Source organism: Oncorhynchus mykiss, chromosome Y (genome assembly GCF_013265735.2).
Source record: "Oncorhynchus mykiss isolate Arlee chromosome Y, USDA_OmykA_1.1, whole genome shotgun sequence".
Taxonomy (NCBI): Eukaryota; Metazoa; Chordata; class Actinopteri; order Salmoniformes; family Salmonidae; genus Oncorhynchus; species Oncorhynchus mykiss.
In genome coordinates, this window is record NC_048593.1 from 43,888,421 (window position 1) to 43,904,082 (window position 15,662).

A 15,662-nucleotide genomic window follows, 5' to 3' on the forward strand; every position below is an offset into this window, starting at 1 on the left:
AGAGGAGGAGAGGAGAGGTAAGAGAGCAGAAAGAATGAAAGAAAAGTAGACTATAGGGAGAGAGGAGGAGAGGAAAGGAGAGGAGGTGTGGGGTGAGGTGGTACTGTACCTCTGTTGTTGGTGTTTGGAGGGTCTGAGGAGGCCAGGTGGGGGTCTAAGGGGGCGGTGGAGTCTGGTGGGGTGGGGCGGGGAGGTGGGGTGGTGGATGGAGGGAGGGTGCTGGGGACGTCTGGACGGACACAGACACAAACATAAAAGGGACAGACAAAACAACGGCAAAATAAAGAAGGGAAAGGCAACAAGGTGATGATGGAAAAATGACTCTGTTACATCAGAACAAAACTGGTAAAACATACATGAATAATAAACATAGCAACTAGATAATATAATACATTTAAATATGTAAACATATTCAACCAAAAATATACAAATTACTAAAACATAAAACATGGAAGTAGATAAACAACATAATTAAAGACAAAACAATAATATCTAATTTAATTTTAAAAAATAAACACTGTTGGGGACTGGGGACATTCACACCACACTGTTGGGGACTGGGGACATTCACACCACACTGTTGGGGACTGGGGACATTCACACCACACTGTTGGGGACTGGGGACATTCACACCACACTGTTGGGGACTGGGGACATTCACACCACACTGTTGGGGACTGGGGACATTCACATCACACTGTTGGGGACTGGGGACATTCACACAACACTGTTGGGGACTGGGGACATTCATACCACACTGTTGGGGACTGGGGACATTCACACAACACTGTTGGGGACTGGGGACATTAACACAACACTGTTGGGGACTGGGGACATTCATACAACACTGTTGGGGACTGGGGACATTCACACCACACTGTTGGGGACTGGGGACATTCACACCACACTGTTGGGGACTGGGGACATTCACACCACACTGTTGGGGACTGGGGACATTCACACCACACTGTTGGGGACTGGGGACATTCACACCACACTGTTGGGGACTGGGGACATTCAGACAACACTGTTGGGGACTGGGGACATTCACACAACACTGTTGGTGACTGGGGACATTCACACCACACTGTTGGGGACTGGGGACATTCATACAACACCGTTTGGGACTGGGGACATTCACACCACACTGTTGGGGACTGGGGACATTCACACAACACTGTTGGGGACTGGGGACATTCACACAACACTGTTGGGGACTGGGGACATTCACACAACACTGTTGGTGACTGGGGACATTCACACAACACTGTTGGGGACTGGGGACATTCACACAACACTGTTGGGGACTGGGGACATTCACACCACACTGTTGGGGACTGGGGACATTCATACAACACCGTTTGGGACTGGGGACATTCACACCACACTGTTGGGGACTGGGGACATTCACACCACACTGTTGGGGACTGGGGACATTCACACAACACTGTTGGGGACTGGGGACATTCATACAACACTGTTGGGGACTGGGGACATTCACACCACACTGTTGGGGACTGGGGACATTCACACCACACTGTTGGGGACTGGGGACATTCACACCACACTGTTGGGGACTGGGGACATTCACACCACACTGTTGGGGACTGGGGACATTCACACAACACTGTTGGGGACTGGGGACATTCATACCACACTGTTGGGGACTGGGGACATTCACACAACACTGTTGGGGACTGGGGACATTAACACAACACTGTTGGGGACTGGGGACATTCATACAACACTGTTGGGGACTGGGGACATTCATACAACACTGTTGGGGACTGGGGACATTCACACCACACTGTTGGGGACTGGGGACATTCACACCACACTGTTGGGGACTGGGGACATTCACACAACACTGTTGGGGACTGGGGACATTCACACCACACTGTTGGGGACTGGGGACATTCACACCACACTGTTGGGGACTGGGGACATTCAGACAACATTGTTGGGGACTGGGGACATTCACACAACACTGTTGGGGACTGGGGACATTCACACAACACTGTTGGTGACTGGGGACATTCACACAACACTGTTGGGGACTGGGGACATTCATACAACACTGTTGGGGACTGGGGACATTCACACAACACTGTTGGGGACTGGGGACATTCACACCACACTGTTGGGGACTGGGGGGAGACTGGAGACATATGTCGGGTTGATGAGGTGAAGACTAAGCAGAGATCGACCCGGGTGCTGGCCACTGCTGTGGTCTTTTTACCATAGACTTTTTTTCAATGACCTTTGACAAAAGTGTAGTCTTTCTTCTTGAGGAAGCCCTACAGGACCAAGACTAAAATATCAAACTGTGAATATGCAGGCACAATTCCTGGATGCTGAAAAACATGACAACTATAGGCACACTTGGTGGCGTTGGTGAGAAAGGGGCTGCCTTTTAAATCAAATGTTTTTCAGCATCCAGGAATTGTGTACAGATCCTTGCGACATGGGGCCCGTGACGGCTGATGATAAATGACATGACAACGGGCCTGAGGATCTCATCACAGTATCTTTGTGCATTCAAATTGCCATTGCTAAAATGCTAATTGTCCATAACTTGTAGGAAGGTGGGACAGGGGTTTGACTGTATAACTTAGCACTTCTGCTTTTGGTCTATACTTGGTATGTAAGGCTTCTCACTTATGGTTGGCACAAATCTGGATCATGGGGGAGGGGAATGGGCGGGGTATATGCAAATCAAATACTGTTGAATTTACAGCAGTTAAAAAAAACTGTAGTGTTTTCGTGGACATTACTGTAGTATCTACTATGGTATTCTACAGTATACTACACAATTATATAGAAAGTACTACGCATGATCGAAGGGATAGTACAGTGTACTACAGTACATAATTCTATAGTAAATACTGGAGTATTCAATAGTAAACTGTAGTATTATATAGTAAATACTGGAGTATTATATAGTAAATACTGGAGTATTCTATAGTAAATACTGGAGTATTCTATAGTAAATACTAAAGTATTATATAGTAAATACTGAAGTATTCTATAGTAAATACTGAAGTATTCTATAGTAAATACTGGAGTATTCTATAGTAAATACTGAAGTATTCTATAGTAAATACTGAAGTATTCTATAGTAAATACTGAAGTATTCTATAGTAAATACTGGAGTATTTAATAGTAAACTGTAGTATTTGTTCATGGGGGATGTTTCCAAAAAGGTTTTTCATTCATTCTGAATATTTATTTCCAGGGATATACAACATTCTGAAATATATGTAGATATCTTTGTTGAAAATAACCCTATATTTCTCATAGTGATAAAATGCATGTAAAATACTGTCTCAACATCTTCCCCTGTTTCAGTACTATTCCTACAGGTTTCCTCGTGGTTCTATGTCAATCAATCAATCAGACAATCAATCAATGAAATGTTTTTGTAAAGCCCCTGGGCGATGCCAGGATATTGAGTCATATTTAAAGTCATGTTCTCAAATTGTTCCAATAATAAAACCACAATAAAACATTAAAACAGCTTTCAGAGAACGCTTCTAAGGGCTGCATTTGAACACAATGGTGGATCTAAGTGCGGGCGGTAGTAACGCTATTGGTTCAGTGGTGGGGGTCAGGGAATATTTAGGCTAATTTTCACTATGACAACTATAGGCACACTTGGTGGCGTTGGTGAGAAAGGGGCTGCCTTTTAAATGGGGGAGAAAAAAAAGTTGTGAATGCGTCGAGGTTTGGCCCCTCACTGGCCAATCAGAACGTGCTCCACGGTGAAATATGTGGTATTGCCTTCAATATCAACTTCCGAATGTTATTCTGTTATAATGGCTTACTGAACAAATAACAAAATGTAGACCTATCACATTTTTGCTAAATACGTTAATTTGAACCAATTTGTAGTCCACATTGCTCTCAGTAATTGCACGGCAGTCAGTAGCATTCACACTGTTATAGGGGCTAGGCCTACTGTAAAGATGCATTATAGCTGAGCATGGACATGCCAAACACGGGCAATAAGCAAGATTCAATTGATTAGGCCTAAAAAAAAAAGAGAAAAAAAAAAACGAATGAATAATTCGAATCAAATTCTAAACTAAACAACAACTTGTTTTAAATAGGTGATGTCACACTTACAGGCGTCATCATTACTCTCCCGTGGGGCAGATCATATTACAACAGCCCAGACTGCGGAGGGTTTGAAAGCACGTCTAAAACGGGACCTGCCTGGCTAAAATAAATGTGGGCCTGCCTACAATGTGGAGATTAAAAGGGAATGTCGGCTTCACTGTTTTACTCCTCTCAAACTTGATGTTTTAATAACGTTTTGGTCATTAAGGTTTCCTTCCAAGTGGTCTCAGGAGCCAAACCCTTTATCGACAATCTTGACTGCTTCCCAATTGCATTGGGCAAGACCTTAAAAAAAAGATTTAATTGAGGAGGGGAGGCTATGCTTGGTTTTAAATCAAGTAAAACTAAATGGGAAAAAACATATACATTTTTTAAAATGTTTTTTTAAAATGTTTCTAAATACGTAGTATACAGGCACGTTAGGCTACTCATATTCATATGGGCAGTGTCTCATCACGGCCGAATAGGCTGAGTTTCCTCCATAACCATCTGTGTTACTGCTAAAACCCGCTTTTAGTTGGGCTTAAATGTCCCTATCAGCACTATTAACATTTTGGATAATGTTTTTAAGGACATACCTCAAATATTTCCACCCCACTCATCTGAAAGAGCAAGCGAACTAATATAAAAACTAATTAATTGCAGTACCTGGTGTTAGGGCTGGCGCACCCGTTTCTACCCGACGAAATTGCAAGCAAAGGACACTTGCGCCGCTTTAACGACAGCCGAAAATAGAGCCCCTGACAACGTTATTTAAAAACACACATTCCATTCTCAGAACGTCAAGAAAACTGTCGTAACGTTCAGAGAACATTCTAAGAACGTTATTTAAAAACATAGATATTCTGTTCTCAGCGTCAACAAAACTCGCTCTATCCTCTTGTTAAGTGTTTTCAGATGTGTTGGCCTTGCCCACTAATTGGCCACACCTGACCTTAAGAGTCTAAACCAAAAACATAGTATTTGGCCTTACTGCTATTAGCCAATAGAAACACATTGAATAACAGATAGTCCTTACTGCTATTAGCCCATAGAAACACATTGAATAACAGACAGTCCTTACTGCTATTAGAAACACATTGAATAACAGATAGTCCTTACTGCTATTAGCCAATAGAAACAGATTGAATAACAGATAGTCCTTACTGCTATTAGCCAATAGAAACAGATTGAATAACAGATAGTCCTTACTGCTATTAGCCCATAGAAACACATTGAATAACAGATAGTCCTTACTGCTATTAGCCAATAGAAACACATTGAATAACAGATAGTCCTTACTGCTATTAGCCAATAGAAACACATTGAATAACAGATAGTCCTTACTGCTATTAGCCCATAGAAACACATTGAATAACAGATAGTCCTTACTGCTATTAGCCCATAGAAACACACTGAATAACAGATAGTCCTTACTGCTATTAGCCAATAGAAACACATTGAATAACAGATAGTCCTGCCTGCTATTAGCCAATAGAAACACATTGAATAACAGATAGTCCTTACTGCTATTAGCCAATAGAAACACATTGAATAACAGATAGTCCTTACTGCTATTAGCCAATAGAAACACATTGAATAACAGCTAGTCCTTACTGCTATTAGCCCATAGAAACACACTGAATAACAGATAGTCCTTACTGCTATTAGAAACACATTGAATAACAGATAGTCCTTACTGCTATTAGCCAATAGAAACACATTGAATAACAGCTAGTCCTTACTGCTATTAGCCCATAGAAACACACTGAATAACAGATAGTCCTTACTGCTATTAGCCAATAGAAACACATTGAATAACAGCTAGTCCTTACTGCTATTAGCCCATAGAAACACATTGAATAACAGATAGTCCTTACTGCTATTAGCCCATAGAAACACATTGAATAACAGATAGTCCTTACTGCTATTAGCCCATAGAAACACATTGAATAACAGATAGTCCTTACTGCTATTAGCCCATAGAAACACATTGAATAACAGATAGTCCTTACTGCTATTAGCCCATAGAAACACATTGAATAACAGATAGTCCTTACTGCTATTAGCCAATAGAAACACATTGAATAACAGATTCATACATGGAACAGAGTCCCCAAAAATACCAAAATAACATACAGAATCATTTTGCACGCCCAATTTTTCAGTTTTTGAATTTGTTAAAAAAGTTTGAAATATCCAATAAATGTCGTTCCACTTCACGATTGTGTCCCACTTGATGTCGATTCTTCACAAAAAAATACAGTTTTATATCTTTATGTTTGAAACCTGAAATGTGGCAAAAGGTCGCAAAGTTCAAGGGGGCCGAATACTTTCGCAAGGCACTGTATATATATATATATATATATATATATATATATATATATATATATATATATATTATTTTTTAACATGTATTGAACCCCATACATTTGGCATTAAAAAATCTCTATATATATACATCCATTCATTTTTTTCAACTGTTACAGGGGGACGTTCAGACGAGTCTTGTGAGGCCTGTGGGCGTCCAAGAGGAAAACAAGCGACACGTTCACGAGAGTCTCACCTTTGCACAGAGGGGTTTTAGTGTGTAGCCCAAACGTTTCAGATGCTCAGACGAGTCTCCTGACACTTGTCGCAGAGCAAAACGGAGAACACGAATTTCGGGATTGTCTCATGGTCTGACAAACACCGCTCCAGCTCTGTCACCTTTCACCCCAGATGAGGAAGTGCGACACAGGTGGATGCGGTGGATTGAGAGACATCCAATGCAAAACAACAGATATCTCTCTAGCTTCAACTGACACATTTTTATGGGGATTCTTGCAATTATGCCGACCTTAGGGGGTTCAAATGTTATTTTTGACACGTTACCTACAATTTCCATTCTCCAAGCTTTAATAAAACCTCCCAGGAAAACTTTCAAGGACCCAGAGTAAGACGTTCTCAGAACCGCCCTGCAATCTACAAATAAACGATCCCAGAACCTCCCTGCAACCTACAAATAAACGTTCCCAGAACCGCCCTTCAACCTACAAACAAACGTTCCCAGAACAGGCTAAATTTTTCACTTCCGTTCTCAGAATGTTACATTTTACCAGTCAGGAAACGTATGGCTTCGTTCCCCGAACCAAAGGGAAACCAACAACTTACATCCCAACAACTCCCATAGGGAATAGGGTGCCATAGGACTCTGGTCTAAAGTAGTGCACTACATAGGGAATAGGGTGCCATAGGACTCTGGTCTAAAGTAGTGCACTACATAGGGAATAGGGTGCCATTTGGGACGCAAATGAATTGAACGTACAACCCTTATATTATCCTTGACAGTAGAGCCAGAGTTCATTCCCCTTCATCCTGCTATCTGCCATTTAAATATTAAATTAGCACAACCGTGTCATAGGTCACCTGCCAATCAGGTTTGAGAGGAACACACATCACCAGGAAGTTGAATAGTGTCTGAATCATTAATTGGTTGAAAACCAAAACAAAATGGCTGCTATGCTAAGATTTCAGTGTTACATTCCATCCATGGCCCTTCCTTTCTCTTTTGTTGGAAACTCCTCATAGGAGCATAATATTAGCATATCATCTTTGAATTTAGCTGCAGCTGTTAGCCAAAGTTATGCTTAGCGAGTTTAGTTTTTTTTTTACATTTGATTTATTTTTACCTTTATTTCACCTTTATTTAACCAGGTAACCAGGTAGGCAAGTTCTCATTTACAACTGCAACCTGGTCAACCTGTGCGACACAAACAGCAACACAGAAATACACATGGAATAAACAGACATACACTCAATAACACAATAGAAAATCTATATATGTGTGCAAATGAGGTAAGATAAGGGAGGTAAGGCAATAAATAGGCCATAGTGGCGAAATAATTACAATTTAGCAATTAAACACTGTGGTGATAGATGTGCAGAAGATGGATGTGCAAGTAGAGATACTGGGGTGCAAAGGAGCAAAACATAAATAACAGTATGGGGATGAGGTAGTTGGATGGGCTATTTACAGATGGGCTATGTACAGGTGCAGTGATCTGTGAGCTGCTCTGACAGCTGATGCTTAAAGTTAGTGAGGGATTTTTGTAATTCGTTCCAGTCATTGGCAGCAGAGAACTGGAAGGAAAGGCGGCCAAAGTAGGAATTGGCTTTGGGGGTGACCAGGGAGATATACCTGCTGGAGCGCGTGCTACGGGTGGGTTCTGCTATGGTGACCAGTGAGCTGAGATAATGCGGGGCTTTATCTAGCAAAGACTTATAGATGACCTGGAGCCAGTGGGTTTGGCGGCGAATATGAAGCGAGGGCCAACCAACGAGCGCATACAGGTCGCAGTGGTGGGTGGTGTATGGGGCTTTGGTGACAAAGCGGATGGCAAAGTGATAGACTGCATCCAATTTGCTGAGTAGAGTGTTGGAGGCTATTTCGTAAATGACATCGCCGAAGTCAAGGATCGGTAGGACAGTCAGTTTTACGAGGGTATGTTTGGCAGCATGAGTGAAGGATGCGTTGTTGCGAAATAGGAAGCCGATTCTAGATTAATTTTTTGATTGGAGATGTTTGATGTGAGTCTGGAAGGAGAGTTTACAGTCTAACCAGACACCTAGGTATGTACTGTTGTCCACATATTCTAAATCAGAACCATCCAGAGTAGTGATGCTATACGGGAGGGCGGGTGCGGGCAGCGATCGATTGAAGAGCATACATTTAGTTTTACTTGCATTTAAGAGCAGTTGGAGGACACGGAAGGAGAGTTGTATGGCATTGAAGGTCGTCTGGAGGTTAGTTAACATTGTCCAAAGAAGGGCTATAGAAGTATACAGAATGGTGTCGTCTGCGTGGAGGTGGATCAGAGAATCAAGAGTGACATCATTGTGGTATACAGAGAAAAGAGTCGGACCGAGAAATTGAACCCTATGGCACCCCCCATAGAGACTGGCACAGGTTCCGGACAACAGACCCTCTGATTTGACACACTGATGAACTCTGTCTGAGAAGTAGTTGGTGAAGTAGGCGAGGCAGTTCCTTCAGAGAAACCAAGGCTTTGACTTGATCTACTCATCTCTGCTCCATTTCTCCAAGATAATCTACCCATCTCTGCTCCATTTCTCCAAGATAATCTACCCATCTCTGCTCCATTTCTCCAAGATAATCTACCCATCTCTGCTCCATTTCTCCAAGATAATCTACCCATCTTTGCTCCATTTCTCCAAGATAATCTACCCATCTTTGCTCCATTTCTCCAAGATGATCTACCCATCTTTGCCTCATTGCTCCAAGATGATCTACCCATTTTTGCTCAATTTCTCCAAGATCATCTACCCATCTTTGGCCCATTGCTCCAAGATGATCTACCCATCTTTGCTCCATTGCTCCAAGATGATATACCCATCTTTGCCTCATTGCTCCAAGATGATCTACCCATTTTTGCTCAATTTCTCCAAGATGATCTACCCATCTTTGCTCAATTTCTCCAAGATGATCTACCCATCTTTGCTCAATTTCTCCAAGATGATCTACCGATCTTTGCTCCATTTCTCCAAGATAATCTACCCATCTTTGCTCCAGTGGACTGTTGTAAAACACATAGACTTGATACGATGGCTGCTGAAAGCATAGCTGAGGTAAAGTCTATGGAGATAAAAAAGAAAGCTAAGAAAAATACACATTAGCGCTATGCTAAACGAGATAATGACTAGGGAATAGAGAAATGCATGTAGATAAAAGCTAAGGGGAAAGATAAGAAACGTCAGTGCCACTGTATGCTAACGAGATAACAGCCAAGGAAAATGTATTCAGGTAATTTTAATCATGAACAGAAATCATGTCCTGTAAGTCACGGCAGCAGACTGCGACCTGACGCGGAGCATAACATAACCCTGTTCTGTCAGTGTTATCGTCCCGTGAGGTCATCAGAGTTCCGACCAGGCCTGGGACAGGATCCTTATCAGACTATGCTACAACTCTTCTTTACCCTAGCCTATAGAAATCTAACCTAACACAAAGACACCACTTTATCTTGTATTGTTTTCCATCACTATCACTATCATTATCACCATTGACACTATGGTGCATTACCGTTTGTTTCAAAACACCTCACCAACCTGAGATAATGGATAAAGCCCATTAAAACACATTACCAGCTTTACTCTACAAAGGACCATTTCGCCCTTCTATGTCCAGCTCTACCATTATTAACTCTTGCCCCCTTAAAATGGTGGATCACATACAGCTAAATGTCTTTTACCAATGTTTCCAATAACCAACCAAGGGCTAAATGTTCCTCACTTTCTTTCATCCCATTAAAGCGATTGATGAAATACGGTGTGCCAGTTGATGTGGTTACAGTATCACCTTGGCTTTTACGTTCATGTTCTCTCTACTCTTTTTTAGAGACGAGGTACAACAGGCTTTTAATTGGCCTACCGCTGCTGTCTGGGCAGATGTACCAAATGACACCCTATGCCCTATATAGTGCACTAGGGCCCTATGATTGTCTGGTCAAAAGTAGTGCACTAAATAGGGAATTTGGTTCTATTTGGGACGCAGACGTGGTGACATTTCAGAAACACCCTGAATCACTATTTGCAGGCTAAGTGCACGGCGTGAGGTGGGGAGGAGAGGAGAGGAGGGGGGAGGAGGGGAGAGGAGAGGAGAGGAGAGGAGAGGAGAGGAGAGGAGGGGGGAGGAGGGGAGAAATAAAAAAGAAGGGGTGAATATCGATGAGGAACCATCAAAAATGCCTTTTCCAGGAATGATTGTGGCAATAGAGGAGAGTTAAGAGGGGCGCTAAAGGAAAGAACGGTTAACGACTCTCGACAAGACCTTCTCCCTCTCTCTCCTTATCTCTCCCACCCCCTCTCCATCTCTCACCCTGTTAGTCGCTCTCATTCTCCCTCTCTCTCCTTATCTCTCCCTCCCTATCTCTATCTCTTACCCTCTTAGTCTCTCTCTCACTCTCTCCCACCCCCTCTCCATCTCTCACCCTCTTAGTCTCTCTCTCTCTCACTCTCTCCCACCCCCCTCTCCATCTCTCACCCTCTTAGTCTCTCTCTCACTCTCTCCCACCCCCTCTCCATCTCTCACCCTCTTAGTCTCTCTCTCACTCTCTCCCACCCCCTCTCCATCTCTCACCCTCTTAGTCTCTCTCTCACTCTCTCCCACCCCCCTCTCCAAGAGGGAAGAGGACAGAGAAGGAGAGAGAAGAGGAAAGAGAGGGAATGGGGAAGAGGAAAGAGAGGGAATGGGGAAGAGGAAAGAGAGGGAGAGAGAAGAGGAAAGAGAGGGAGAGAGAAGAGGAAAGAGAGGGAGAGAGAAGAGGAAAGAGAGGGAGAAGGGGAAGAGGAGAAGGAAAGAGGGAGAAGAGGAAAGAGAGGGAGAGAGAAGAGGAAAGAGAGGGAATGGGGAAGAGGAAAGAGAGGGAGAGAGAAGAGGAAAGAGAGGGAGAGAGAAGAGGAAAGAGAGGGGGAAGAGGAAAGAGAGGGAGAAGAGGAAAGAGAGGGAGAGAGAAGAGGAAAGAGAGGGAATGGGGAAGAGGAAAGAGAGGGAGAGAGAAGAGGAAAGAGAGGGAATGGGGAAGAGGAAAGAGAGGGAGAGAGAAGAGGAAAGAGAGGGAGAGAGAAGAGGAAAGAGAGGGGGAAGAGGAAAGAGAGGGAGAAGAGGAAAGAGAGGGAGAGAGAAGAGGAAAGAGAGGGAATGGGGAAGAGGAAAGAGAGGGAGAGAGAAGAGGAAAGAGAGGGAGAGAGAAGAGGAAAGAGAGGGAATGGGGAAGAGGAAAGAGAGGGAGAAGAGGAAAGAGAGGGAATGGGGAAGAGGAAAGAGAGGGAGAAGAGGAAAGAGAGGGAGAGAGAAGAGGAAAGAGAGGGAGAGAGAAGAGGAAAGAGAGGGGGAAGAGGAAAGAGAAGGAGAGAGAAGAGGAAAGAGAGGGAATGGGGAAGAGGAAAGAGAGGGAGAGAGAAGAGGAAAGAGAGGGAATGGGGAAGAGGAAAGAGAGGGAGAAGGGGAAGAGGAAAGAGAGGGAGAAGGGGAAGAGGAGAAGGAAAGAGGGAGGAACAGGAGAGAGAGAGAGAGAAGGAGGAAGGAAGGAGAAGGAGCAGTATTTACAGACCGAGAGAGGGAATGGAGAGACAGGGAACATCATGTATTGGTACTTTTTGAATGCTGTCGTGATTCCACAGAGGCTTTTCCTTCGACCACGTTGTCCCATGTTTGAACTAATCTCCATCCGTCTGTCTGTCTTGTCAGTCTGTATCACACAGGCTAAGGAGGATGTCATTTCCTCCTTCCTTCCTTTCTTTATTTATTTGAGGAAGATGATGAGTCATACCATGTTGTCCATCTCCCTGCTGGGCTAACTGCGCGCGCGTGTGTGTGTGTGTGTGTGTGTGTGTGTGTGTCATGCCGTATCGTCTTTCTTCCTGCAGGGCGAACTGGTTGAGGATTTTCATGTTGGATCAGAAACATTAGAGGAAAATGGAGATGAATCATCACAGATGACATTTATCACCATGGTCATTAGTGGGAGAGATGGGGAACGAGGGAGGGAACGAGGGAGGGATGGAGGGAACGAGGGATGGAGGGAACGAGGGAGGGAGGGATGGAGAGAGGGAGGGAGGGAGCGAGGGAGGGATGGAGGGATGGATGGAACGATGGAGGGAGGGAGGGAGGGAGGGAGGGAGGGAGGGAGGGAGGGAGGGAACGAGGGAACGAGGGAGGGAACGAGGGAGGGAACGAGGGAGGGAACGAGGGAGGGAACGAGGGAGGGAACGAGGGAGGGAGGGAGGGAGGGAGGGAGGGAGGGAGGGAGGGAGGGAGGGAGGGAAAGAGAAGGGCATGGGATGTCTAAACTGTATCCTGATGAATATAATTAAATCACAGAAAGTGAAACCTTTAACAGACATGAACTCCTTCATAATCCTCTCTCTCTGTCACTGTCTCAATTAAATACAATAAAATAAAAATCAATTTAATTGGGCTTTATTGGCATGGTAAATATTTGTTAACATTTCTCTGTTTCTCTGTTTCTCTCTCTCTCTCTCTCTCTCCTTCTCTATCTAAATCTACACCTTGTTTTATTTCTCACAATAATATTTCTGTAAAGATCAAACACACACATATTAAACAGCTTTTTTCAAGCTCCTCTGGTCAACAATATACACTATTTCCTGCATTCATCTCCCCTCCTTCCTGATTGGTTCACACAGTTTTGTTCCAACTTTTTTAATTAACTTTCCCATGGTCGTCTAATTCCTGCTCAGGGCTTTCACATCCATTCAGAAAATAACATAAATGAATTCAACTTCAGCGAGGCATACTTATTAACGTTTTATATTTATTTCCCTTTTCTATAGACACAGAACGGTACAACTTCCAAGAGAGACGCAGCTTCGCGACTAAAACATCACAAGGTGAAAATTATAAATAAACAATAAGATAAGAAAGTAAACGTTGAAAACATTATTTCATTGGTGTGTGTGTGTGTGTGTGTGTGTGTGTGTGTGTGTGTGTGTATGCGTGTGTATGTGTGTGTGTGTCAGTGGTTGGGGAGGACCATCCTCCTCAGTGAATTAAAAAAAACATTTTAAATTGTGCAACATTTAGATAGTTATCCTTTTTTTTTAGATAAAACTATACTAAATATATTCACGTCACCAAATAATTGATTAAAACACATTGTTTTGCAATGAAGGTCTACAGTAGCCTCAACAGCACTCTGTAGGGTAGCATCATGGTGTAGCCGGAGGACAGCTAGCTTCCATCCTCCTCTGGGTACATTGACTTCATTACAAAACCTAGGAGGTTCATGGTTGTCACCCCCTTCCATAGAGTTACACTGTAATTATGACAACTTCCGGAGGATGTCCAATCAAAGGATCAGAGAATGAATCAAGTACTAAAAGCATAAACTATACAGCTAGCTAGCACTGCAGCACATAAAATGTGGTGACTCAAAGTTGAAAAATTTTGAAGAAATGAATTTCTTCCAAAATGAAGGAGAAGCAAGAGAGAGATAGAGAGACTTGGTTTCACTTACTTAGCTAGCAAATGCAGCTAGCAAGTTTAGCCCATTCAAACACCCTGCCCCAAACAGGGGGATGCTATGTTAGCTAGCTGGCTATAACAGAGGGATGCTATGTTAGCTAGCTGGCTATGACTATCCAACACAACACTGAAACTCTTCCAAGTCAAGGTAAGCTTTGGTTTTTACTAATTTATTTATTGCCACCAGTGTCACTGCTAAACAGCTTACTGACTGTACACTGTACTGCATGATTTTTAACGGGTTTACTAACGCGTTAGTTCTATTAGCTATGTCGACTATGATGTTACTTTAGCTAATATGGGGACAATGATGTAGGCTGTGTTGTAGCGGTTATGATAGGGTTTGGCTTGGAAAGTTGTTTTTCACCTGGTCACACACAGCTGATGTGTTGTGCATTGAAGTCCACAAGCGAAGGGACAAGGTGAGAGGAGGAGAGCGCATAGATGCAAGAAGGAATTATGCAACGTGGCTGCTATGAAAGTGAACTGTGTTTGTGTGTGATCAAGGGGTGTATTCATTTCGCAGATTCTGTTGAAAAAAAGTTTCTTATTAAATGGAAACAAAAGTAACAAGACGGGGATAAATATACCTGTATTTGTCCAATAGAAACTCTCGTTTGCAACTGTTGGACTTATGATTACGCCCTAGATCAGCTAGATGCTGGCAAGAGTGTGCAAAGCAGCATTGAATGTGTCACTGTCTGTCTACCTTGATTACTCAAATTTCTCTAGACCTGAAAAATGTTGTATCATGTAGTAGCCTAAACCTATCACTGTTACATTGCACTGGGTGAATGGAATATGAATGACAGTCATCCAATATGCTGTAATAGGAATAAGATCACGCTCATGAACATAATTTTTTTTTGTCCTTTCTCATCTTAAACGGCACTGATTGCCACTGGTGTGTGTGTGTGTGTGTGAGTGTGTGTGCACAGCAAATTGTGTGGATTTTTCAGGGTAACATTTCTACTGTTGATTCAGGATTTAAATTCACTCTGTAAGAGTGCAATTAACAGTCACTGGTGTAAAATAACCAGACTTATTGTTCTAGACTGTGGAGAGTAAACCAGTCCCATCAAAACCACCCCCCATCATTATCATAATTCCCAGCATGCTCTACTGCAGGTTGACTTCGCTAATATCTATGTTTTTGCATGTACAATGATTGAATGATTGATTAATCTTATGCTACACAAAGATAAATATCATAAATTATTCTAAACTAATCCAATCAGTTAGATTTATTGCACCCAAAACCGAAATGGTTGTTCTGATTTACATGGTTTGGGAAGTGTTTATTTATTGGTTGATGTTGTCAATAAAATCAACTAATCATGATAGTTATTCTGAATGCAGGTGAAGAAGCAACCCAACAGTTGGATATTCTGATTTTGGCTGGATTCCAACGGGACATTACACATCTCTTTGTAATCCAGCATAATGTGACGAGTAAGACGAGGCCAATTGATAGAGTTCCATTGTCATTATAACATTTTGCTAAGGAACTCACTTGGGT

The 15,662-nt window shown here is 42.9% G+C and overlaps 1 protein-coding gene across 6 annotated transcripts in view; it reads right to left on the minus strand.

The window, feature by feature from the left end:
• Window positions 1–15,662, minus strand: part of cadm2a (cell adhesion molecule 2a) — a 766,219-nt gene that overhangs the window by 73,792 nt on the left and 676,765 nt on the right. For 5 of the 6 annotated variants that reach the window (XM_036967529.1, XM_036967528.1, XM_036967532.1 and 2 more), the window contains one exon: window positions 110–229. The exons of the other annotated variant lie outside the window; for it this stretch is intronic. In XM_036967529.1, coding sequence (XP_036823424.1) covers window positions 110–229 — 120 coding nt within the window. The remainder of the gene's footprint in view (window positions 1–109; window positions 230–15,662) is intronic. 6 annotated transcript variants of the gene reach the window in all.